We start from the raw sequence: 27,556 nt of genomic DNA on the forward strand, positions 1-27,556 counted from the left end.
AGGTTCCTGCTTTGGGCTGCCAGCCCCCAGGTATCTCCTGCCAGCAGCTATTCCCTAGAGCTGCCCTGGGACTAAGGGCAGAGGGGGGTGCCCAGCTCCAGCCCTGCCCATCACTCATCCCCTCTATCAGAGGAAGAGAGGTTGGCAGGAAGCGGATCTGACCTCTAGGGTGGCCACAGTCTCTCCCGAGGGCTACAGGGGCCCCTGGACAGGCAGCAGAGGCCTGCAAAAGACTTCCTTTCCCTTCCCTGGGCCCCAGGGAAGAGAGGCAGGAAGAAGGGCCTCAGCCACAGGCATCCAGTGTGGGGCTGGCCAGAGAGGGAGGCCCCCAGGGTTGCAGCTATCAGCCGGAGACCAGGCTCCAGGAAGGAAGGAAGGGCAACTCTGGCCTAGACTGAGATAAGGAGGGAACCGTGCTCAGCACAATGGGCTCCCGCAAGGCTGGGAGGCCCCAAGTCAGATTTCGCCCCAACCTGGCCTCCTGTCTGTTCACACGGCTCATGTAAATATTTACTGATGTTTATATTCACGGTCTGCTGGGTCCCCTCTGAGGCCCTCTCCTATGACCCACAGATAGATCTGTGTGCCCCAGACCATGCCTGCCCTTAAGCCTAGAGACCCTGGGCCCATCCAGCAAGGGCTATGTGCATTGTTCTCTCTCATGCGGTCCACAGGGACAGGCCCTTCAGAACCAAATCGTCCTCTTGTTCCAGCCCAGGGACACTGGGGAACTTACGGGACCCGGTCGTGGGCGAGGCCATTCTGCCGCTGAGGGTTGATTGGCGGAAGGACAGGTTTGCTGTTGATCTCGAGTCCTCTCCTCAGGGTCTCCCGGATCTGCTCTGTGTCTGCAACGACACCACTAAGTTGCCCGGTGGCCCAGTGGGCTCCCAGCAATTCTCACCTTGCTCTTGAAACCTGGCTCAGCAGAGGTGCTAAGAAAAACTACCACGCTGGCCAGTCCTGAGCCCACTCTACGCATCCTGATATAAGCGCTGAGTTGAGTACAGATTGCGAGGGGACAACCGCACTCTTAAGAAGCTCTGGGTTGGAAGAGTACCATTCTTGTAGAAGCCAGGGGCAGCCTCTAGAGTTCAGAAGAGTGCTCTCCACCATCCTTTTCCTTCCTGTGTCACAGGCCCGAGGTTTACCCTTAACATGGCTCCACACAGTGACTGACTACTGGGGATTCTGCCCACTGAAATGGATGTGAGTTAAGGCTGTAAGCGCCCTTCCATGAATGGGCAGGTGCCTCTCACACACCTTTCTGGGTTCTGGGTGGTCAACCAGCATCTGGTCCTGCCACCCCTTCCCCTTGCATTCAAGTCGGTGAGATGCTAAGATCATCTCTCCACCTTGGTGGAGGAAACTCTGCCTCTGCATGGAGAGGCAAGGGCCAGGAAGTGAAAGAGTTCCCTTGGTGGGATTATTTCTTTGTAAGGTGCTTTGCTGGTCTTTGGGATGAAGCTTACTAGTCTGGTCCCCTGTACTGAGATTTGGATCTAAATTTACCTCTGCAAACTGTAAACGGATACAAAAAAGCAAATTAAAATTAGTTGCTCAAAGAGTGGCCTTAGAGTGGGAAGGAGATGATTACTAACTTTTCTAACTATTTGACTTGTTACAGTAGGATGGATTACTTTTATAATTTTTAAAAATAGCCAATAATGACTGAAATTTTAGACGAGACTATGACTGCCTCTTTAAATCACCTCTTTTGTCAAAAGCAACCAAATGATTCCAATAACTGTATACCCTCTCTTTGAGCCTCCAATAGGCTTGGCATGCCATTCGAACAAACAGGAAGGAAAGAAAGGGCTCGGCCGGGTGTGGTGGCTTACATCTGTAATCCCAGCACTTCTGGAGGCTGAGGCGGGTGGATTGTTTTGAGCTCAGGAGTTTAAGACCAGCGTGGGCAACACAGCGAAGCCCTGACTCTACAAAAAATACAAAAATTAGCTGGGCGTTGGTGGCTCACGCCTGTAGTCCCAGGTACTTGGGATGCTGAGGCTGGAGAATCACTTCAGCCTGGGAAGCGGAGGTTTCAGTGAGCCAAGATCAACCCACTGTACTCCAGCCTGGGCAACAGAGACCCCTGTTTCCAAGAAGAAAAAAAAAGAAAGGGCTCAAATATTTGCACTAGGAGTTTAAGTTTGTCCTTTACAGAACGAACAAAAACCTTTTATAAGTGTTATCATATATGTAAGGATTTTATTCAGGGCTGTAGACATCTTATTCTTCAAAAAAAGAAAAGATGGAAGAATGAAGAAAGGAAGTAGACAAAGAAGCTGTCAACACATGTATATGTAAGTGGCTGCTTTTCCTTTGCAGTTAGTTGGGGACGCCCTCTACTAAAAACCACAACTGTTTCTGTAGCCAAGATCAGCACAGGGAGATTCCAACAGGACAGCCACATCCTCCTTCCCAAAGACCCCATCCGGAACGCAGTGGGTCCAGAGGCCCTGCCCGCAGCCCCTAACCCTGTATCTGTATGACAGGAGGTGGGCAATTTGCAAGCCAGCCTCACACTCCAGGCCTCTCTTGTTGAAGGCCTGGGAGGGCCCGAGGCCAGAGTGATCCTTGGGTCTGGCATGGCCTTCAGGCCAGAGCTGGGCCCTGTGTCAATTCCGTGGGTGGCCGACACTTTTCTCTTGCACTTGGGTGGACTATGGACTTTTCCTGTAACTGTTCTAAGGCTTCCACTCACCTCCATGACCTCAGATTGCAAAGGGCAAATCTAAAACACAATGGTGCCTGCTGGTGATGCATTTGAAATACACACAGGAAACACAACTAGACATGGGCCAATAAAGCTCCCTTAATTCCACCCTGCTGGAAGACTTCACTTGCTGTTTAAATCATGCCAGGAAATAAACTATTGAATGGGTTGTTTTTGTTACAGACCCATCCTAGAGAGCCTGGAAACCAGGCCCTGGGGAAAAGGAAGGAGGAAGGCTGGGAGAAGGCTGGGTGATGGCTCCCACCTTTGCCAGAGAGTCGCCGGGGCTGTGTGCCGATGCAGATGCTCCGGCTGTCCTCGTCATCCTCGGGGGGCCGGCTCAGGTCATCCCAGGCACACTTGGCACTGACACCGCTCAGGTTGGAGCCATCTGTCTCGATGCCTTTGTCAACTCTCTCCTGCTTGAAAAGAACCAAAGAGCCAGAGTTCTTTCAGAGAACTGGTGGCTCAAGGTGACCACCCTTCCAGTCACCACTCTTACAGTATTTACTGAGCCCCTGTGGTGCTGAGCATGGGACAAATGCTGGAAGAGCAGGATCTCTGACCTTGTTCTGCCCTGATTACCAATGCATGATGGTCTCTGCCAGCTCTTGGACTCCTCCAGGGGAACCAGGGATTAGGGGAAGCCAGGGGGAATGCAAATCCCAAGGGAAACATCTCTTCTACCATCAGCCTTCTCATACAATGGCCTCTACCTGTTTCAGAGCTCCAAACCTGTCCCTGCTAGGCTGGCTGATGGAGCTGATGTGGCCATGAGAGAGCCTACTTCTCTGAGGAGAGGTGTGATCCTTCCTCTCCTCCCGATCTTCAGGCAGAACCTCCCAGTCACTGCTATAGAAGACAGGGTGGAGGCCTGCCACAGGCGACAGGCCACACCTGCAGTTTCCCCTTCTAACAGCTAGAGGGTGTGGTCACACAGGGAAGAGCCACTGGAGAGCAAAGGCTGGACTTCCCCTAGATGCATTGGTTCCCTTGTTTGGCAAAGGACTCTGGATGGAGATTCCTTCCCATTTCTTAGACTGAAATGGGGGCCTGGAGTGCAGTGACTATCTGCAGACACCCTTCTCTCCCCATCGAGACCCTGCCCTTGTGCAGGCCTTGGTACTGCAGAGTACAAACACTCTCCAAATGGCTTCAAGGAAGAGTTGTACTCAAGACATCCCTGGATTTTCTGGTAAAACACAGTTCACTGATGCTGGACCTTGAATTAAAAGTCATCTGGAAGGCTCTATGCCCATGTGGGCCAAATCAAGCTTGTGACTGAGCACCTCAACAAGAATCTGTGCTTCCCAGCTCCACAGGTACCACACTGGCCTGCTGATCAGCCCAGAAGCCCCATCTGGGAGAAGTACAGGTACTGTCCTTATTTCCTAGGACCAGTCAGCAAGTGGCTCTGCCCCAGACGCCTCCTTCCCATCAGTCATCTCCTCCTTTCAAGTGCTAATGCTGGCCTGGGCAAAGCTGTGGGTTCTGAGCAGGAAGAGGCTAAGCAGGGAAGCGCTCTGTGTACTCTGGGCAGGGAGCATGTATACCCTGGTGTGCTCAGGGGATAGTCTGAGCTTTTTCCTCTGCACTGGCTGCCCTGGGGTCCCTCACTTAGGTAAAGAGTTGCAGACAGACAATTCTTGGCTCAACTTGTCTGGGCTATTTACTTTATAAGTAAAAAGAAAAAGTTAAGACCCAGAAAGGCGAGGGACTTGTTTGGGCACACAGCTGGTTAGTGTAGAGCTTGAATCACAGGAATATATGCCGGCTCTAAAGGGACTGATGGCAAGCAGGCCCCAGAAAGGCACAGTGAATACAGAGGAGTTCACACTTGGTGCACAGAGCCACCAGGAAAGAAAGCTGTCCTTTCTTCCTGTGGGACCCTGGCTTGCTTTCAAAGACCACTAGGTGCTCCGGGTCCTGCGGGCTGCTCTCAGGGAAGCCTGCAGACTAGGAAGGAGAATAGCTCTTGGCATGGAAGGACAGCCGTTTACCCTACTAATGCAAAGGACCAGGTTCTTTCTTAGTACTTGGCACTTATGACAGGAGCCAAACAACGGCCCACAGTGCCCCATGCTGGATCCCAGTGTGGCTACAAAACAAGGGCTTAGGGAAACATAGCCTTCCTGGTTCCTGGTTCTTGCATATGCAGAAGATACAAGGAAACCAAGTTTAAAGTAGAGAGAACAGAGGATCCTGGCAGCAGTTTGAAATGTTCAGTGTTAAAGGCACTAGAAAAACAGAGGAGCGTCATCTGTGAATGAAGAGGATTTATGCCCAAGAACTCACAAGTCTACAGTGAAGAACTCAGGGGCTGCTGGCTACATGTCCATCTGCCACCTCTCTCTTGCTCTAACACATGGAACTCCCGGCAACTGCCTGTGGCCTACCAGATTTTTTACTGAAGCATGACAGGTTTAGAGATGGCAATGACCTGCATTTGGTCAGGGGAGTAGAAGGAGCCAGACACCTGGCAGGTAACATTATTAGCTGCCTGTGGCTCCTGCTTCAGGAGAAGCCCATAAGAAAGGCAGTTATGGGCCAGGCACGGTGGCTCACACCTGTAATCCCAGCACTTTGGGAGGCCAAGGCGGGCGGATCATCTGAGGTCAAGAGTTCGAGACCAGCCTGGCCAACATGGTGAAACCTTATCTCTACTAAAAATACAAAAAATTATCTGGGCGTGGTGGTGGGCGCCTGTAATCTCAGCTACTCGGGAGGCTGAGACAGAAAAATTGCTTGAACCTGGGAGGCGGAGGCTGCAGTAAGCCGAGATTGCGCCACTGCACTCCAGGCTGGGTGACAAGAGTGAAACTCCATCTCAAAAAAAAAAAAAAAAAGGCAGTTACGTTCTTGTGGCTTTCAACATTTACTTGCATGCCAAAGGAATGCTTCTAAAACAGCAAAGATGACACTGAAACACTGTCCAGGTGGGCCACAGGGAGTGGGCAGCTGCCAGCCTGTGTGCCTAAGGTGCCAATCTTTCCAGGCTAGGAGCTCTGTGTCTGACTGTCCAAGATAGAAAATGTGGTGAAAATGGGGATTGGACCGTTAGACCAATCAGCACTCACTCCTGCAGCCTGCAGCTGGGCCATGGAGTCAGTATCACCTACACTACTGTCTGGTACAGGACGGTGGTGGCCGTGGTGGCTCCCTAAAAGAAAGTCTGGGAGGCAGGAGAATGAATACTGGGCAAGCAAGCAATATCCACTACACTTATCTTTTATTGCTGGCAATCTAATTTTTTAAGCCAATATATAATTTATATACAATAAAAATATCCTTTTAAAATGCCAAAATACATACGTCTGAGGACTAGCTTTCCTGGGCTGAAACCTCTGCTCCCTATGTGCTCTGCAGAATTCAGGGGACAAGTTCCAAATGATGCCATATTTCTACTCACTCACACATAAAGCTCCTCTGTTTTCCCAGGATGAAAGCCAGTGTTATTTGGAAGAGGCCTAGACACAGGGTGCTAGAAAGGTTTTCCTCACTCAAGACATACTTGCAGGTGTGGATCGATCTCAAATATGGTCTCTCCCCTCCGCATGTCAGTTATCAGCCAGGGGCCGCCAGCACTGTGGACAAGGAAAGGGGATACAATGGTAACTGAGGGTCTGGGGCTGATGGGCTGGGCCTACAGCCTGCCCTGTTTGCTGCCCCAGGCCTAGGACACAGGGGAATAGTTCGTGGTCAGGGACTGTCAGGGAGTGAGTCGTCAGGAAGCCCTGATGTGAAAAACCCAGGTCTGAAATAACAACGTAAGAGGGAGCCCCACATGGAGGGTGGTGGAGGGACTCCCAGCCCCAGGCCCAGGGAGCCAGGCTCCCACCTTGCATGGGTACTCACACAGGCACTGTCCGCAGCAGCTCCAGGATGCCCTGCCCATTCCACTGCTGGGCTGAGTGTAGCTCTTCAGTGCAGACACCAACGATCTGAGGCCCAGGATAGAAAGCCCACTGTGTGTTAATGGCCACCCCCCACCCCAAGAAGGTCAGCTACCCAGGCTCTCTGAGTCACCTCCAGTTGGGAGACCACAGGCAGGATCTGTGCTCAGGAGCTGGTGCAGCCAAGATTGGATGGTTCCCTTAGGAGGGAGTGGCTGCCTGGCTGGGAAATGGCTGGGTCCACATGTGGGCCCTGAGGCCTGACCCTTGCCCTTGCTGTGTCTGTATGACACCAAGTCTAGCTCTTAGCTACAAGGGAGAAAACCAAGGCCTGAGCAACTCAAGATGTGTCCTCAGGCCATGTCTCTGGAAGTAGGGGAGGTTCAGGGAGCCATTCCTACCCAGTCTGGTATCATGGGGAATGTAAACAAGAGACTTTGAGACCTATCAGGCTTGGAACCACCACCAATAGTTCCTAGTAGCCTGCAGAGAAACTCCTCCCTTCCTTATTAGGGGATAGGTCTTTGTGTAAATATCAAGGGAATCAGTGGAACCTTCACATAGACTTCATCATGACCAAAAACAAGCACTGGTCAAAGCTGGGCAGGTTCCCACAGCTTCTGGGAAAGAGCAAGGACGACCCAGAGCTGGCTTCCTGCTGGAAAAGTCCTGTTCCTGAGACTGGGTCTTCACTGTTCAAAGAATACCCGCCACCCCCATTACTCCCTCTCAGCTACAGCCATTCTCTCCCACCCAAATGGCCCCTTCCCTTTCTCCCTTCTCCCATCTCAGCAAGTTAAATCAGACCATCTGAATCTACCTGACAAACCATCAGAGGAAACAGAAATCAGGAAGAGGCCAAAGGAAACCTTCCACTCCCTTCACTCCCCCTCCTCAAGCCTCCTTGTCCTCCCAGGACCCTTCCCACAGGAAGGCTTGAGCCAGCGTCCAACCTGTGCCTCACCTGGAGGAAGGTAACTACCCCAAAGGGTGTCTGCACGGGCTGCATCTGTGGGTCCTCTGTCAGCAGCATGTGCTGAATTCTTGACTCACTGTTATCCAAAGGGCTGTGCCAGGACACATGGTCCCCACTGCAGAAGGTGTTCTCTGTGGGAGAGACACAAGGATCCTCAGTGTTCAAGGCCCCAGATCCAGGCCTGGAATCTGGGCTGGGATCTCACTAGCCCAGGCTGGGAGGCTTCCCAGCCTCTTAGGGTAGCCCCTGTGAAGGAAGAGAAGTATTCACTCTGGATGGAAGCAAAGAGTTTGTGGATATCTCCAAAAACCTAAATTGTTCCTGCTTGCCAATTCTGTCAGACTTAAATGGAAAAGGACAGGCTATTAGTGTGAAAGCTCCTTTGGCCTGGGAAACCCGAAAGACTTCTGGCATCTGCTTCACTTCCCCAGTATCCCGACTCATGGTAGGAGGCAGGAGCCATGACTGGATCTGCCAAGAAAGAATAAGGTGCTTTTCTGTAGGACCACCTGGCCAGAAGTCCACAGAGAGGCAACAGGGCAATGAAAGCCCTTCACCTTGGAGAAACAGAACGAGATTTCTGTGTTGCTGAAACGGCACTCAGAAGGAAACATCCAACCTTGGAGGGCCTTTGAAATCTATCACCATTTTCCCACAAGTAGATGTAGGAATTCCTGAGGAATACTAGGCTTCAAGTAAATGGAGGTCTAGATAGTGCCTCCCACACTGTGGCGGAGACAACTCATGAGGATCCTCAGGCCATGTCTCTGAGATGTTCAGATTCTGCCAAGGGTAGCTGTTGCCATGAGGGCACAGCCTCCTCACACACAGGCTCACCACTGCACTTCAAGCAGGCACGTTACTTTAGAAAGAGTTTTGTTTAAGGCCACATAATCACAAGGGAAAACAACCCCACAAGGTACTAAGTCTCTCATCAGCTCTGACTCTCATCGTGGGTGCCAAGGTGCTCTGTATGACCAGCCTATGCATCCACAGGCTCCCTTCCATGTTTTGTCCTTACACAAATGGAAGCACACTATTCTGCAGATTTCACTTAATTACATATCTTAGAGAGCACTTTTTTTTTTAAAATATGGAACACTTCACGAATTTGCATGTCATCCTTGCACAGGGGCCATGCTAATCTTCTCGTTCCAATTTTAGTACATGTGCTGCTGAAGTGAGCACGAGATCACATCTTTTTTTTTTTTTTTTTTGAGACGGAGTCTCGCTCTGTCACCAGGCTGCAGTGCAGTGGCGCGATCTCTGCTCACTGCAACCTCCGCCTCTGGGTTCAAGCGATTCTCCTGCCTCAGCCTCCTGAGTAGCTGGGATTACTGGCATGTGCCACCACACCCGGCTAATTTTTTGTATTTTTAGTAAAGATGGGGTTTCACTGTGTTAGCCAGGATGGCCTCGATCTCCTGACCTCGTGATCCGCCCTCCTCGGCCTCCCAAAGTGCTAGGATTACAAGTATGAGCCACGGCGCCCAGCAGAGATCACTGCTTCTCAGCATATGGAGAGCTATCTCATTTTTTAAATGGCTATCCCAGAGTTCACTATGGTCTGTCATTCACAATCTCAGAATCTCAACAGTTGAGGTATCTTCCTTCACTTTTTATCAATATTTAAGGTAAGGCAGAACACACACATACACACACAGACACACCTTTTCCATCCAAGATATGGCTTCAGTTATTGGCCCTAACCTCAATGGTGTTCATTCAGGCAGGAGAAGGAAGACTGCTTCATCTGAGATGTGATAATACAGGGGAGAGGAGAAGGCATGGCTTCAGGTAGAGCCAACTAGAAACCCCTAAATTTCCAAATTCCTGCTAGGCCCACTCTTCCCAGAATCTCTCTCCTTTTATGTAAATGTGTTTCTACAAGCAACCTGCATGTTCTACAAGCAAGAAACAATGCAACAGATAAAAGGAATGAATACATAATTAACCCCCACCAACAACATACACAATACAAACAGTCCAGGCCCACCAGATGACTCCACTGGTAAATTCTGCCAAACATTTAGAGAAGAATTAATACCAACTTTTCGCAAACTCTTCCAAAAAATAAAAGAAATACTTTCTAATCCATTCTATGAAACCAATATTACTCTGATATGAAAAGCAAAGGTAAGACAAGAAAAAAAAAAACCTATAGACCAATATACTTTATGCATATACAAACAAAAATCCTCAACAAAATACCAGCAAACAGAACTCAGCAACATATAAAAAGGGTTATACAGGCCGGGCGTGGTGGCTTATGCCTGTAATCCCAGCACTTTGGGAGGCCGAGGCACGCGGATCACAAGGTCAGGAATTCAAGACTAACCTGGCCAACATAGTGAAACCCTGTCTCTACTAAAAATACAAAAAATTAGCAGGGCGTGGTAGAAGGCGCCTGTAATCCCAGCTATTCGGGAGGCTGAGGCAGAAGAATCGCTTGAACCTGGGAGGTGGAGGTTGCAGTGAGCAGTGATTGCGCCACTGCACTCCAGCCTGGGCGACAGTGTGAGACTCTGTACTCTGTCTCAAAAAAAAAAAAAAAAAAAAAAGTGGGGTGGGAGGTGGTTATACACAATGACCAAGTAGAATCTATCCCAGAAATGCAAGGTTAGTTATACACAAGAAAATCAATGTAATAGAGATTATAAAAAATACTACATGATCATGTCAATAGACACAGAAAAAGCATTTGACATGATCCTTTTCATGATAAAAAAAAACAACTCAGATTTGGAATAGATGGAACTTCCTCATCTTGATAAAGCGCATTAACAGAAAACCCCACAGCTAACATCATACTTGATTAATGGTAAGTGACTGAACTAATTCCTTCTACGATCAGGAACACGACAGAGATGCTTACTCTCGCCAATTCTATTCAACACTGTATTAGAGTGCAAGCCAGACAATTAGGCAAGAAAAAGAAATACAAAATAAAAGTCTAGGTGTGGTGGCTCACGCCTCTAATCCCAGCACTTTGGGAGGTCGAGGCAGGTGGACCACCTGAGGTCAGGAATTTGAGACCAGCCTGACCAATATGGCGAAACCCTGTCTCTACTAAAAATACAAAAATTAGCCAGGCGTGGTGGCATGCACCTGTAGTCCCAGCTACTCAGGAGGCCAAGACAGGAGGATTGCTTGAATCTGGGAGGCAGAGGTTGCAGTGAGCCAAGATCATGCCACTGCACTCCAGCCTGGGTGACAGAGTAAGACACCGTCTCAAAAAAAAAAAAAAAAGAAAGAAAGAAAGAAAGAAAATATTTCCAGATTGGAAAGGAAGAAGTAAAACTGCCTCTATTCATGGATAGCATGATATTGTATACAGAAAACCTTAAGGAATGCACTAAAAATTACTAGAACTATTAAACAAGTTCAGCAAGGTTGTTGGGTGCAAAAGAAATATGCAAAAATTATTTGTATTTGTATATACTAGCAAGGAACAATCCAAAAATAAAACTAAGGCCATGCATGGTGGCTCATGCCTCTAATCCCAGCACTTTCAGAGGCCGAGGTGGGAGAATTGCTTGAGCCTGGCAGTTAGAGACCAGCCTAGGCAACAGAGCAAGAACCCCCATCTCCACACACACACACACACACACACACACACACACAAATTAGCCAGGCATGGTAGTGCACACCTGTAGTTGCAGCTATCTGGGAGGCTCGAGCAGGAGGTTGGCTTGAGCCCCGAAGTTCAAGGTTGCAGTGAGCTATGATCACATCACTGCACTCCAGCCTGGGCAACAGAGTGAGACTGTGTCTCAAAAAAATAAAAAATAAATAAAACAACAAAACAAAAAATGAAAGTAAGAAAAACAATTCTTCCACAGTAGCATCAAATATAATACAATGCTTCATTTAACAAAGGAAATGAAAACTTATACTCTGAAAACTACAAAACATCGTTGAAAGAAATTCGAGAGGACCTACATAAACGGAAAAATATCCAATATTCATGGATCGGAAGACTTAGTGTTGTTGAGATGGCAGTATCCCCAAATCCATCTATGGGTTCAGGGCAATCCCTATGAAAATGCCAGGTATCCTCTTTGCAGTAATTCACAAACGGATTCAAAACTTCACGTGGAAACGCAAGACACCCAGAATAGCCAAAACATTCTGGAAGATGAGCAAAGTTGAAGGTCTTAATTTTCCTGATTTCAAAACTTGCTACAAAGATACAGTCACCAAGTCAGTGTGGCACTGGCATAAGGATAGACATTTGATCAACGTAATAGAATTGAGAGTCCTGAAATAAACTCTCACATTTGTGGGCATTAATTTTCTTTTTTTTTTTTTTTTTGAGATAGAGTCTCGCTCTGTCGCCCAGGCTGGAGTGCAGTGGCACAATCTCGGCTCACTGCCAACTCTGCCTCCCGGGTTCAAGTGATTCTCCTGCCTCAGCCTCCCGAGTAGCAGGGACTACAGGCGCCTGCCACCACACCCAGCTAATTTTTTGTATTTTTAGTAGAGATGGGGTTTCACCATGTTAGCCAGGGTCTCGATCTCCTGATCTCATGATCCGCGTACCTCGGCCTCCCAAAGTGCTGGGATTATAGGCGTGAGCTACCGTGCCCAGCCTGTGGGCATTAATTTTCAACAAGGGGGCCAAAACAATTTGATAAAGGAAATAATAGTCTTTTCAGCAAATGCTGCTAAAAGAACTGGATACTCACATGCAAAAGGATAAAGTTGGAGCTTTTTCTTATATCACAAACAAAAGTCAATTCAAAATGGATCACAGACCTAACTGTAATAGCTAAAACTATAAAACTTTTAGAAGCAAACATTGGAGTAAATCTTTTGACCTTGGATTAGGCAAAGGTTTCTTCCATACAATATCAAAAGCACAAGTAACAAAGGATAGGTAAATTAGACTTCATCAAAATCAAAACCTTTTGTGCTGGCTGGGCACAGTGGCTCATGCCTGTAATCCCAGCACTTTGGGAGGTCGAGGTGGGCGGATCACCTGAGGTCAGGAGTTCGAGACCAGCCTGGCCAACATGGTGAAACCCCGTCTCCACTAAAAATACAAAAAAATGTGCCAGGCGTAGTGGTGGGCACCTGTAATCCCAGCTACTCGGGAGGCTATGGCAGGAGAATTGCTTGAACCCGGGAGGAGGAGGTTGCAGTGAGTCAAGATCACGCTACTGCACTCCAGCCTGGGCGACAAGACCAAGACTTCGTCTCAAAACAAAACAAAAAAACCATTTGTGCTGTAAACAATACCATCAAGAAAGTAAAAAGAAATGCAAAGCAAAATCACTTTTGAGATATCACTTTATACCCATTAGGGTGACTATTAATAAAAAAAAAGAAAACAGAAAATAACAAGTGCACAAGTGTTGGTGAGGATGCAAAGAATTTGGAATCTTTGTGTATTGCTGGTGGAATATAAAATGAAGCAGCCGCTGTGCAAAACAGTACAGCGGTTCTGCAAAAAAAATTTAAACACAGAATTACCATATGATCCAGCAAGCTCACATCTGGGTATATAGCCAAAATAACTGAAAGCAGGGTCTCAAACAGGTATTTGTATACCTATGTTCACAGCAGCATTATTCACAATTGCCAGAAGGTGGAAACAACCCAAATGTCCATTAACAGATGAATGGATTAACAAAATGTAGAATTTACACACAATGGAATACTATTCAGCCATAAAAAAAGAAATTCTGGCAAACGCTACAACACGGGTGAAACTTGATAACATTATGCTAAGTGAAATAAGCTAGATACAAAAGGACAAATACTGCATGATTTCACTTACATGAAGTACCTAGGGTAGGCAAATTTATAGAGACAGAAAATAGAATGGTGGTTGTCAGAGGCTAGGGGAGAAGCGAATGGGGAGTTATTGTTTAGTGGGTGCAGAGTTTAAGTTGGGGAAGATGAAAAACTTCTAGAGATGGATGGTGGTAATGTCTGCAAAACAATGTGAATATACTTAATAATGTCACAGAACTGTACACTTAGAAATTGTTAAAATGATAAATTTTATGTTACATATAATCACAATTTTAAAAGAAAAAACCCAGAGAATGAGAGAAAATATTTGCAAATCATATATCTAATAAGTATCCAGCATACATTAAGTATTTTGTATCCAGAATATATAAAGAGTTCTTACAACTCAATAATAAAAGATAAATAATTCAATTTAAAAATGAGCAAAGGATCTGAATATATTTCTCCAAAGAAGATATACAAACAGCTGGCCGGGCATGGTGGCTCACACCTGTAATCCCAGCACTTTGGGAGGCCAAGGCGGGTGGATCACCTGAGGTCAGAAGTTCAAGACCAGCCTGGCCAACATGGTGAAACCCCGTCTCTACTAAAAATACAAATACTAGCCAGGTGTGGTGGCATGAGCCTGTAATCCCAGCTACTAGGGAGGCTGAGACAGGAGAATTGCTTGAACCCGGGAGGCAGAGGTTGCAGTGAGCCAGGATCGTGCCATTGCCTTCCAGCCTGGGCAACAGGGTGAGACTCTGTCAAAAAAAAAAAAAAAAGATATACAAACAGCTAATAAGCACATAAAAAGATCTTCAATGTCATTAACCATCAGGGGAATGCAAATCAAAACCACAATGAGGCCAGTGCAGCGGCCTCCCAACACTTTGGGAGGCCAAGGTGAGAGGATCGCTTGAGGCCAGCAGTTTGAGACCAGCCAGGGCAACCATGGCAAAACCCCATCTCTATAAAAAAAATACAAACAAAAAAAAATTAGCTGGGTGTGGTGGCCCAAGCCTGTAGTCCCAGGTACTCAGGAGGTTGAAGTGTGAGGATTGTTTGAGCCCGGGATGTGGAGGCTGCAGTGAGCTTTGGTTGCACCATAGTATTCCAGCCTGGATGACAGAGTGAGACCCTGTCTCAAAAAACAAAAGAAAACAAAAAACCCACAATGAGACACCACCACTTCATATCCACTAGAATGTTTAAAATAAAAAAGACAGCAATTACAAGTATTATCTGGCAATAAAAAGGAACAAAATACTAATATATACTACAACATGAACCTTAAAGACATTATGCTAAGTGAAAAAAGCCAGTCATAAAAGACCTTATATGATTCCATCCATATGGAATATCCAGAATAGGCAAATCTATGGAAACAGATGGTAGATTAGTGGTTGTCTAGGGCTGTGATGGTTGGAGGGAATAGGGAGTGACCAGTATGAGGTTCTTTTTTTATGGTGATGGTTTCACAACTGTGAATTACATGGTATGTGAATCGTATCTCAATAAATCTGTTATTAAAAAAGAAAGGATATAGCAGGCAAAAGGAAGGAATCTTGAGGCACAGGCAAAGTAGCGGAAGCAAGGCCAAGCCTCTAAATTCCTTGTTCCCACCACCCGAGGTACAGCAGCCTGGCCTGGGAGAAACCTGACCCATAATGCTGAGACATCACAGCACTATGTATGTCTACATGACCTGAACAATCACCTACTAACATGTTCTTTTCTACAAATGAGAAAAGGATGCTTGAGATTGCCCAAGGTCTCACAGTACGTCAGTGATGATGGGCATGGCCCAACACTTTCCAAACTTTGGGCTCATCCACAATACCCATCAGGATGTTTGCCGTAACTGTGTACCATCTGTACCATTACCTACCTGTATTTTTCCCCCTAAAATTGACTTGCCTTTTTTTTTTTAACCTAAACTAACTTACTCTGAAAAGGCAACTTCATATCACTATACTAAATAAGGAAAATAAATGGAAAATTACTGTTGCTTACCTCAAGTGGTAACTTCAGGATAATATGATAACAAAATGTTATTAATTTCTAGCTGATATTGTTGCCTACCTAAAATTGTTTACAAAATGAAATAAACAAGGGTCAAAGAGCTGTTCAAGGTTTAAAGAGTCATATAGAGCTGAGACAAAATCACCAAGACTGAGAGAGAACAAACTGGGCCAGGCATGGTGGCTCATGCCTGTAATCCTAGCATTTTCGGAGGCCCAGCGAGAGGATCTCTTGAGCCCAGGAGTTCAAAACCAGCCTGGGCAACATAGTAAGACCCCATCTTAAAAAAAAAAAAAAGACAAAGAGAACCAAAGAGAGAAAAGTGGCTTCACTATTCATGCTATCAGTTACCACTCTTGTGCAGTTACCAGCTGAAATCGCCTGCTGGTTTTGGCAAACCCTGGCTTAGTGGAGAACTTCGGAGTTGGGAAGGCCCTGTTTCTATTTGCCTCCATCCCTAACTGGTTGTGACCCTGGGCAACTTGCCCAAACACAGTATCTAAGCCTGTTAACAGGAAATAGTGTGCCTACTCAATATGCTTTCTACTGCAGTATGTTATTACTCGTGTACTGGAATACAGTACAGATACTCTAACCCAAGTCACCAGAAAACAACTGGCCACAGAGCTTGTCGCTACCAGCAAGTGCCCAGTAGGTGGCACCATCGCTCCTGGTTTAAGAAATGGATGGGCCAGTTCCCTGGAGCTCTGCAACCCTATCTGATGTCTAGTCTGTAGAAACATATCCCAAACTGAACATCACACACCAGGGCCTGTTGTGGGGTGGGGAGAGGGGGGAGGGATAGCATTAGGAGATATACCTAATGTTAAATGACGAGTTAATGGGTGCAGCACACCAACATGGCACATGTATACATATGTAACAAACCTGCACGTTGTACACATATACCCTAAAACTTAAAGTATAATTAAAAAAAAAAAAAAAGAAAGAAACATACGCCAAACCGGGTGGGGATTTATTTAGGCTGGAAACAGGGTAAAGGCTGGAAAGATTTGGAGCCATGACCTTTGACCTTTTATTAACCAGAATTAACATGATTTTAAAATACTATGCAAACCCAAACTGTTTGAACCAGAATGACCAAAAAGCACTTTGTGCAGGCTTAATAACTTGGGAAGGGGCTTAATTTAGGCAGCTGGGAAAGGGAGACTCTAAGGCAAGAAAAAGGAGTCGGGCCCAGGTGCTGCTCTAGGATCAACACGTTCCACCCTGAGCACGTGTGATCAGGCTTTGGCCAAAGGTACTCCTGAGTTAAAGTGGGGAGCAGAAAGTGCAGCTTCCATCAGAAATGCTTGGAGAGCAGGACACTAACAGAAACGTCTAGCGAGGGGCAGGGTCTTCCGCAGTTCTGCCTGATGAAGGAACTAGACTTATGAGCTCTTCTGTGGACAAGAAATGGTCTTTCTTAACAATGAAAGAGCCCTGGTCACAGTTTTCAAGCATGGGACAAAGCCACAATGAGTTCATTCTTGAGTCCGGTCTGGTCTTTATGCCCTGGATGCTCAGCCCCATTCTGTTGGAGCCACTGTGGGGTCTCGGCACTCAGGCCCCAGCGCCCACCCTGGGAAGCTCTTGGCCCCTTCAGAGGGGCTTTCAAATGCTAATAATGCCTCAGTTAGAGGCCCAGCTGTTCAGTCCAGCAGTTACAGGAGCTGGCTTCCTCTCTCTTGCTCCCCAAGGTATCCTCATTGAAAAGTCAGGGTGAAAAATCCCAGAGACCTCCACTTAAACCACACAGCAGAAGCTCCCCCAACCCAGTGTCTGAAAGAACACCGCCATTCCAGGTAAGGGCTGGATAGACACTTTCTATTCCCTTCCCTCCTTGGAGCTTTGCCCCCAAGTACCAGGAGAAACCTCCCTCAGCTACCCGACTTTTATGTTGTTTGGCAAATTCACTGGAAGGGAAATAACACTCCAGGGTAGCAAAAGGAGTCTCTCTCCTCCCCCCAAAAAATGCTAGTCACAGTTCTACACCTTGCTCACTTGGGAGAAAGATTTCATTCCTCCACGTCTCATTCCCCATTAACAAACAACTCCTGGGCAAGAACTCTGAAAACATAGGGGGTGCTGAACAGGCGCACAGAATCCTACTGGCTCCTCCAATTGGCCATCACCCCACCCCCACCTCCCCGACATCCAGCTTCAGTTATGGTGGTTTGAAGTTGGACTTTCCCGGATATAATAAGTTAGCAAAATCTAGGGAGAAGAGTTGCAGAAGAAAACAGCTATTGTTTGTAAAATAGTGCTGCCTTTGAAACATAGAAGCAAATACATTCCTTGAGTTCTTACAAATACATTCTTCAAGAGTTCTTAATTCATCCTAACTCTAGACAGTGCGGGCCTGCCTCCCTTCTGTGCAAAAGTACAGGCCCCGTGATGTTCTACATAATAGCCTGGAAACTAACACCCCAGCCCAGGGTCAGAATTAACATGCTTGGTCTGTGGAGAGGAGACTAATGTTCCCTTTGGGGGCCCAGGAGCGTGAAGCTTGGCGCCGTGAAAGCCAAATGTCCTTTTTCTCCAGGTGCTCTTCTGCGTGCTCTGAGATGATTCCGTGCTTTCCAGGGACAGAGAACAAGGGCAGGAAACGCAACTGGACTATGCCAGGTGTCACAGGAGTGGCTAGTCTGCAAGAGGTGTTTTTGAGAGAGCAGGAAAATGGGAGGTGACCCAAAGCAGGCTGGCAGGCTCAGGTCTGTCAACTTGAAGGTCAAATATTTGACAATGGCTCAGCCATCATAGTCTCTCAAGAAAAAATCTCCACTCCTCTTGCATTTCTGGTGTTCACAAATCATTCTGATAACCAGGGCTTAAGTGTCTTCTGTGAACACCTGGAGCTGGTCCTAGGGGGCTTAGCAGTTCTTTCCCAAAATGTCAGATGTGACAGACATGTCCCCAGTAACACAGACTGCTGAGGAGGAAAGGTTCAGTTAGCCTATGCCCCATATCTGGAAGTCCTAGGATGAAGCCGACACCTGTGGGGAGACTCTGGCAACTGCCTAACCCGCCCTTCTTCCTAGAAGGCTCAAGCTGCTACTGCTGCGGCCATGGTGGACTGCGCAGCGGAGCTGGGCCCAGAGAAGGCTTCCTCTGAGATTGGAAGACAGCTCCTTCTCAAGTCAACAGAAGGCCCACGAGCAGAAATATATTTACGGCGGCAGAACTACAGGTCAACACAGGCCTGGGAGCTTCATGACTCCCCAGTGAGAGGAGGAGAAAATCTAGAGGTTTTGCTGAACGAAACATCTCTGGCTGAGGCAGTGAAGGAAATCAAGTTCAAAGTTAGTCCTGTTGGTTCTACCCAGCCCAGGTGCTCCTAATGGGGGCCACTCAGTCTGCCCACTGCCCCCACTGGATCTCTCTGTAAGCTCATAGTAATTTCTAAAACCCATGCCTAATTTCTTCTTCTTCTTTTTTTTTGTTTTTTGGACACAAGAATCTCTCTCTGTCGCCCAGGCTGGAGTGCAATGACATAATCTCGGCTCACTGCAACCTCTACTTCCTTGGTTCAAGTGATTCTCGTGCCTCAGCCTCTCAAGTAGCTGGGACCACAGGTACACACCATCATGCCCAGCTAATTTTTGTATTTAGTAGAGATGGAGTTTTGCCATGTTGGCCAGGCTAGTCTTGAACTCCTGACCTCAAGTGATCCACCTGTCTCGGCCTCCCAAAGTGCTGGGATTACAGGTGTGAGCCACCACGCCTGGTCCAAGCCTAATTTCTAAACCAGAGAGGAGAATAGAGATGTGCGTGCCTAGTCTGTTGCCAGAAATGAAGAGCCTACAAAGTTTTAGGCCACGGGGTATAGCACAGCCACAAATGACATTTCTGGAGCCCTTAGCACACCCACACAATGCTACCCTCATTTTAGGGAGGAGTAACCCCAGGCACTGTACAGAGGGCACTGCCCTCAGGAAGACCCAGAGCCTCCTCCAGGCAAATTCTCCCTCAACCTAACAGTACTCACCCACCAAAGGAAGGCAGCAGATCCTCTTCTTGTCTGATCAACACTGACTTTTCCTGGTAACAGCAACTCTCCTTCCTCCAGGAATCCAAATAAAGCTGAGAGTGAGCACTTCCCTCCACTTCCCTGCCTACCCGGCTCCACGCCCCCTCCCCAAGCCAAAGCCAAAGAACCTTACAGCAGAGTCATGACACAAGACCCACACTAGGAACTAGGATAGAAACCTTGCAGCAGAGTCTTGAGACAAGGCCCACACTAGGAACTGGGACAGAAATTGAATGCAATGATGTATAAACAGCGTAGGAGCAAAAAAAAAAAAAAAAAAAAAAACACGTCCTGGGTAATTCCCCTTTAACAGTGGACCTCCTGCAAGAAGAGGAAAAGATGGGATACTCCCCAGCTCAGAAGCTACAATTTGTTACAAACCAACAGAATTTCGCACCCCTGCCTTTCTCCCCACACAGTGCACAGCAGGCAGATGCTCTGAAGGAAGGATAATCCCAGGAACATGGGTGACTGCTCAACAGCCCCTCTGCAGGGCATCCAATCAAACTCCAAAGAAGGGGAAAGACAGAAACTCTCTTTAAGAAAGAAAAAACAACAAAGCAAACAAACTGTGGGGGGTGTGGGGGAGGAGACCCAAAACAGATTCTCTGTACATGTGGTTGAGGAGCTCTTGGGGCTAGAAAGTAAAATTCTTCATAGCTGGTCAAATGGTGCAGATGGTGACCAGTTGTAGAGTTTCCCAACGTGGTCATGTGGTAGAAGCAAGAATTAACCCCTACCCCCACCCACCTACCTTTTCAAAGTTCTGGATGCAGTTTTATCACTTGAAAAGTTCATTTGAGTGTTTGGTTTGAGAGCTTCCCTCAGCTAGCTCTGTCTGATATTAATTTGGCTAAATGTGGTTGCAAGACATGGAGACGGGAAATGAATACGCAGTCCCACTTGATTAAATAAAGAAGACTGAGAGAAGACATATTTGCTCTTGCAAAACCGAAAGGAAATGTAAAGGCTATTCCTTCCAGGTTTTGCCTGGAATCAAAGGAATCGCACAGCTAGCCAAAGACTCAAAACTGCTTCCCTATGCGTTTTCTCCACAACCTCCCGCTCTTCAGCTTCCTTCCTCTCCCTCAAAGCCGCAATCATAAAGGCAAACAGTGAAGTGTAAGGAAAATCCCTTTATAAGCAGAGATGCTCAGTAAACTGGAATACAAGTCACAGCAGGGGAGGTGGAAGGCTGGCAGGCTGCCAGAGGCCCTGCAGGCTCTCACCCCAAAGCGAGTGTAGGGGGCTGCAAACCTTTCAGAACTGGACTGATGGAGCTTCGCTAGAGATAGACTGTGGACCTGACACTCACCCTGTGCCCACATGGGCAGGGCACACAGCAGACAGCCTCATTCTCCCCCCAGTGAGGGTGAGGACCCTGACTGCCCACAGAGCTTAGGAGGGTTCACTTGGCCACAGCTTGTAGCTGTCACTAGTCAAACCTCATTTACTCACCCATATATGCTATGCCCACCTGTAAAGTACACAGGTCCTTGCTTACCCCTTGAGAGAGCTTGGAGTCCTAATCTAGCAGATGCCTTCACTTTTCTTTTTAAGCAGCTCCATCTGTTTAGACACCTGTCAGCATGAGAAGGCAGAATCTTCTGCCCACAGGCTTGTAACTGAGCAAGACCTGCCCTTGTTCCTCTCTCCTTCACCAGCACGAGGGCCTGCCACCTACACACAAGGCAGAGCCCAAGCCTCTTTGTTCTTTTTTTTTTCTTTCCTTTGAGACAGAGTCTCGCTCTGTTACCCAAACGGGAGTGCAGCAGTGCCATCTCAGCTCACTGCAACCTCTGCCTCCCAGGTTCAGGCAAGTCTCCCGCCTCAGCCTCCTGAGCAGCTGGGATTACAGGTGCGCACCACCATGTCCATCTAATTTTTTTTTTTTTTGAAACAGAGTCTTGCTCTGTCACCAGGCTGGAGTGCAGTGACATGATCTCAGCTCACAGCAACCTCTGCCGCATGGGTCCAAGCAGTTCTCCTGCCTCAGCCTACCAAGTATCTGGGACTATAGGCATGCGCCACCATGCCCAGCTAATGTTTGTACTTTTAGTACAGACAGGGTTTCACCATGTTGGCCATGATGTTCTCGATCTCTTGACCTTATGATCCACCCGCCTCAGCCTCCCAAAGTGCTGGGGTTACAGGTGTGAGCCACCGCACCCAGACTAATTTTTGTATTTTTAGTAGAGATGGGGTTTCACCATGTTGGCCAGGCTGGTCTCGAACTCTTGACTTCAAGTGATCCACCCACCTCGGCCTCCCAAAGTTCTGGAATTACAGGCATGAGCCATCATGCCTGGCCCCAAGCCTCTTTGTTCTTTGTTTGTTTTTTTTTTTAGACGGAGTCTCGCTCTGCCGCCCAGGCTGGAGTGTAGTGGCGCGATGCCGGCTCACTGCAAGCTCCGCCTCCCAGGTTCACGCCATTCTCCCGCTTGAGCCTCCCGAGTAGCTGGGACTACAGGCACCCGCCACCATGCCTGGCTAATTTTTTTGTATTTTTAGTAGAGATGGAGTTTCACCATGTTAGCCAGGATGGTCTCGATCTCCTGACCTCGTGATCCGCCCGCCTTGGCCTCCCAAAGTGCTGGGATTACAGGCGTGAGCCACCGTGCCCAGCCAAGACTACGAGTTTAAAACCTTAGTCCCTTTGGCTTTAAGAACAAAGAGGCCAGTAGCTCATGCCTGTAATCCCAGCACTTTGGGAGGCTGAGGTAGGTGGATCACTTGAGCACAGGAGTTTGACACCATCCTTGGCAACATGGCAAAACCCTGTCTCTGCAAAAAATACAAAATTTAGCCAGGTGTGGTGGCACATGCCTGTGATCCCAGCTACTCGGGAGGCTGAAGTGGGAGGATCACTTAAGCCCTGGGAGATGGAGGCTGCAGTGACCCATGATCACACCACTGCACTCCTGGGTGACAGAGTAAGACGTGAGACCCCATTTCCAAAAAGAAAAAAGAAAAAACAATCCCAGGAAATCCTTTGAAGCTTTAAAATCCAAGACTAGCCTGGCCAACATGGTGAAACCCTGTCTCTACTAAAAATACAAAAATTAGCTGGGCGTGGTAGTGGGCACCTATAATCCCAGCTACTCAGGAGGCTGAGGCAGGAGAATCGTTTGAACCTGGGAGGCGGAGGTTGCAGTGAGCCAAGATCGTGCCATTGCACTCCAGACTGGGCAACAGGGTGAGACTCCATCTCAAAAAAAAAAAAAAAAAAAATCCAGCACATGCTTCTACTCCTCCCATCTTCTTCCTGAAGAGACCAGTTAAATCAGGAATGAAAACCCATTTAGACTGGGTGCAGTGATTCACACCTGCAATCCTACAGCTTTGGGAGGCTGAGGCAGGAAGGTCGCTTCAGACCAGGAGTTCAAGACCAGCCTGGGCAACACAGTGAGACCCTGTCTCTACAAAAAAATTTAAAAATTAGCCAGGCATGGTGGTGCACACTTGTAGTTCCACAGCTACTTGGGAGGCTGAGGCTTGAGGATCATTTGAGCCAAGGCATTCGAGGTTACGGTGAGCTATAATTGTACCATAGCACTCCAGCCTAGGCAACAGAGCAAAACCTTGTCACTGCAAAACAAAACAAAACAAAACATTTAGTTGCCACGGACCTATAAACTAGTCACTTTGGAGGACCAAATGGCAGAATCTATTAATATAAAGGGTAACTTCCCTTTGACCCAATCATTCTACTTATAAATATGTACCCTAGAGCAAAACAAACATGTCACAAGGAGGAATGAATAAGGATGGTCACTGCATCTGTGCAGTTTGTAATACTGGAAAAATGGCAACAACCTAAAGGTGCATCGCCAGGGGAATAGTTAAATTATGGTTTATTCATACAATAAAATCACAGGCAACAGTAAAAAAAATTAAATAAAGATCTTCAAGACATACTGTCAACTGAAAAATCCAGTTGTGAAGGGCAGTACAGTTTCATTTACATTAAAGAAAGAAAAAAAACTATAGAAACCCAAACCATTTCATAGGTACCCAGAAGAAGGTGAATACATAGAAAAAAATCTGGCAAGCTGCAAGGACTCACACCAAATGGATAAAGAGGGTTTCTTTAGCGAGGGCCCTGAGATTGGGTGGGATGGTCACAGAGAATTTTGACTTTATCTGTATAGTCTAAGTTTTTAACATCTGAGGTCAGGTGCAGTACCTCATGCCTGTAATCCCAGCACTTTGGGAGGCTGAGGTGGGTGGATCACTTCAGTCCAGAAGTTCAAGACCAGCCTGGACAACATACCAAGACCCCATCTCTACAAAAAAAAAAAAAACACAGAAGAATTAGCAGGGTGTGGTGGCATGTGCCTGTAGACCCAGCCACTCGGAGGCTAAGGTGGGAGGATCACTTGAGCCTGGGAGGTTGAGGCTGCAGTGAGCCAAGATCACACCTCTGCACTCCAGCCTGGCCAACAGAGACCCTGTTTCAAAAAAAAAATCTGAAATTTATCTATGTATTATCTATATACTTAATGTTGGAAAGATGATCTTCCCCCTCTGCTATGTGGCACCAGCAGCCATCACACTGGCTACTGTGGCATCACTCCAAATGCAGTGACACTAATCTAGACATGCCAGGAAGCTAGGTGGTATGATTTGAATGTCTGCCTCCTTCAAAAGGCATGTTGAAACTCAATCTCCAATCTGGCAGTATTGAGAGGTGGGGCCTTTAAGAGGTGATTAGGTCATGAGGGCCCTGCCCTCATATATAAATAAGTTAATGGATTATCACAGAGGTGGGCAATGGGGGTAGAAACTGGTGGGTTTATAAAGAAGAGAGACCTAAGCTAGCAAGTTCAGCCCCCTTGCCATGTGATGTCCCTGGGACTCTGCAGGGACTCCTCACCAGCAAGAAGGCCTTCATCAGATGGGGCCCTTTAACCTTGGACTTCTCAGCCTCTGTAACTGTAAGAAATAAATTCCTTTTCTTTATAAATTACCAGTTTCAGATATTCTGTTATAAGCGGCAGAAAATGGACTAGAACATTAGGAGCCATCCTTGGCTGGCAACTAAAATGGCACCACTGGCATTTTCAACCAGGCTAGCTTTTTAAAAAAAAATTTGAGACAAGGTCTTGCTCTGTTTCCCAGGCTGGAGCATGGTGGCACCATTATGGCCCACTGTAGCCTCAACCTCCTGGGCTCAAGCGATCCTTCCACCTCAGCTTCCCGAGTAGCTAAGACTACAGGCGTGCCACCATGCCTTTTTTTTTTTTTTTTGAGACAGAGTCTTGCTCTGTCACCCAGGCTGGAGTGCAGTGGCGCAATCTCAGCTCACTGCAACCTCTGCCTCCCGGGTTCAAGTGATTCTCCTGCCTCAGCCTCCTGAGTAGCTGGGACTACAGGCGCATGCCACCACGCCCAGCTAATTTTTTGTATTTTTAGTACAGACAAGGTTTCACCATATTGGCCAGGCTGATCTTGATCTCCTGACCTCATGATCTGCCTGCCTCGGCCTCCCAAAGTGCTGGGATTACAGGAGCCAATGCGCCCAGCCTGTTTCACGGCTTTTTTAGTGACAAAGATAAAATACATTTTTTTTAAAAGAAAGAGAAAACAGATCTTTTGTTCATCTTGCTAATTAGAATCCAAATTTAAGAATATAACATTTTTACTTATTTGATTTTATATTTGTATCTTTTATTTATTTTATTATTGTTTTAGAGACAAGGTCTCACTGTGTCACACAGGCTAGAGTGTAGTGGTACAATCATAGCTCACTGCAGGCTCAAACTCCTGGGCTCAAGCAATCCTCCCGTCTTAGCCTCTCAAATAGCTGGCACTACAGATGTGAGCCACAACGCCTGGCCATATATTTGTATCTTTCTAATCTTATGCTGAACATCTTGCTTTCTAACATAATTACTTATTTGCTTTATCCTATTATGTCCATATACTAGTTTCAGAATAATATCAATATTTTTATTAACAACATGATTACTAAAAACGGTTTTTTCCGTCTGTGTATACATTAGGGATATACATACAAATTACTATATTTTAAGATCTCTGTGTATTGTTTTGACACCAATTTGGTATGCTGTGAATTTCACTTGTTTTATTTTGCTTCTGAGTTTTAGGAAATGTGGCAGGCAGACTCTAAGGTGGCCCCATGGTCCCCATCCCCTTGGTACTCAAGCCCTGTCTAATACTTTCCCCCAAGTGTGGGCGAGACCTATAACTTGCTTCTTGCTAACAGAATATGGCAAAAGTAAAGATATTTTAAAGATGTAAATTAATGTCCCAAATCACTTTATTAATTTTTTTTTCAGTTTTAGTTGTAGTAAAATACATCAACACAAAATTCACCAATTTAGCCATCTTTAAGTGGCATTAAGTACATTCATATTGTTGTGCAACCATAAGAACCTTCCATTTCCAGGACTTCTTTTTTCATCTTCCCCAACTGAAACTCTATACCCAGTAAACAGTAACTCCCCATTCTACTGCTTCCAACCCCTGGAAACCAACATTTTGCCTTGTCTCTATGAACCTAACTACTCTAAGTACCTTATATAAGTGGAATCATACAATATTTGTCTTTTTGTGTCTGGCTTATTTCACTTGCCATAATGTCTTCTGGGTTCATCCATGTTGTAGCCTGCAGCATGTGGCAGAATTTCCTTCCTTTTATTAAGGCTGAGTAATATTCCATTATATGTATATACCATACTTTGTTTACCCATTCATCTGTTGATGGACACGAGTTACTTCCACTTTTTGGATGCTATGAAAACTGGTACACAAATATCTGTTCAAGTCCCTGCTTTCAGTTCTTTTGGATACATACCCAGAGGTGAGATTGCTGGATCATACAGTAATTCCATATTGAACTTTCTGAAGAACCACCAGACCATTTTCCACAGCAGCTGCACCATTTTACATTCCTATCAACAGTGTACAAGGGTGCCAATTTCTTCACATGCTTGCTAACATACTATTTTCTGGTTTTTTTTTTGATAGTAGCCATTCCAATGGCTGTGAGGCCAAAGTAGATGATTTTGTGTTAATTAAAAGGGAGGCCCTTTTCACAAGACGGTGCCGAAAGCAAAGAAGGAAGCTCCTGCTCCTCCTAAAGCCGAAGCCAAAGCAAAGGCTTTGAAGGCCAAGAAGGCAGTGTTGAAAGGTGTCCACAGCCACAAAAAAAAGAAGATCCGCACGTCACCTACCTTCCGGCGGTGACGTGCGGATTCTGGAGGCAGCCCAAGTACCCTCAGAAGACCAACCCCGGAGAACAAGCTTGACCACTATGCTATCATCAAGTTCCCACTGACCACTGAGTCCACCATGAAGAAGACAGAAGACAACAACACACTTGTGTTCACTGTGGATGTTAAGGCCAACAAGCACCAGATCAAATAGGCTGTGAAGAAGCTCTATGACACTGATGTGGCCAAGGTCAACATCCTGATTCAGCGTGATGGAGAGAAGAAGGCATATGTTGGACTGGCTCCTAATTACGATGCTTTGGATGTTGCCAACAAAATTGGGATCATCTAAACTGAGTCCAGCTGGGTAATTCTAAATATATGTATATCTTTTCACCATAACAAAAACAAAACAAAAAAAAGGGTGGGCGTGGTAGCTCACTCACACCTGTAATCTCAGCACTTTGGGAGGCCAAGGAGGGTGGATCATGAGGTCAGGAGTTCAAGACCAGCCTGGCCAAGATGGCAAAACCCCATCTGTACTAAAAATACAAAAAGTAGCTGGGTGCAGTGGCAGGCACCTGTAATCCCAGCTACTCAGGAGGCTGAGACAGGAGAATTGCTTGAACCCAGGTGGCAGAGGTTGTAGTGAGCCAAGATCGTGCCACTACACTCCAACCTGGGCAATAGAGTGAGACTCCTGTCTCAAAAGAAAAAAAGAAAAAAAAAAGGGGAGAGGCTGGTCACGGTGGCTCACACCTGAAATCCCAGCACTTTGGGAGGCCGAGGCAGACAGATCACCTCAGGTCAGGAGTTCCAGACCAGCCTGACCAACATGGTGAAACCCTGTCCTCTACTAAAATTACAAAAAAAAACAATTATCCAGGCGTGGTGGCCGGTGCCTATAATCCCAGCTACTCGGGAGGCTGAGGCAGGAGAATGGCTTGAACCTGGGAGGCGGAGTTTGCAAAGAGCCAAGATCATGCCATTGCACTC

At 46.8% G+C, this 27,556-nt stretch overlaps 1 protein-coding gene and 2 pseudogenes across 3 annotated transcripts in view; 1 reads left to right on the forward strand and 2 right to left on the reverse strand.

Moving 5' to 3' along the window:
• Positions 1-27,556, reverse strand: part of SUFU (SUFU negative regulator of hedgehog signaling) — a 131,345-nt gene that overhangs the window by 33,407 nt on the left and 70,382 nt on the right. For 2 of the 3 annotated variants that reach the window (XM_032179117.2, XM_032179109.2), the window contains exons 6-10: positions 7,577-7,719; positions 6,575-6,660; positions 6,231-6,303; positions 2,985-3,138; positions 737-848 (exon numbers count right to left, since the gene is read on the reverse strand). In XM_032179117.2, coding sequence (XP_032035008.2) covers positions 737-848; positions 2,985-3,138; positions 6,231-6,303; positions 6,575-6,660; positions 7,577-7,719 — 568 coding nt within the window. Of the gene's footprint in view, positions 1-736; positions 849-2,984; positions 3,142-6,230; positions 6,304-6,574; positions 6,661-7,576; positions 7,720-27,556 lie in introns of all 3 variants that reach the window. The other variant, XM_032179107.2, reaches the window with a different exon arrangement.
• Positions 8,676-8,776, reverse strand: LOC116466114 (U6 spliceosomal RNA; annotated as a pseudogene).
• Positions 18,421-27,386, forward strand: LOC116478134 (large ribosomal subunit protein uL23-like; annotated as a pseudogene).

Source organism: Hylobates moloch, unplaced genomic scaffold, assembly GCF_009828535.3.
Source record: "Hylobates moloch isolate HMO894 unplaced genomic scaffold, HMol_V3 SCAFFOLD_3, whole genome shotgun sequence".
Lineage (NCBI taxonomy): Eukaryota > Metazoa > Chordata > Mammalia > Primates > Hylobatidae > Hylobates > Hylobates moloch.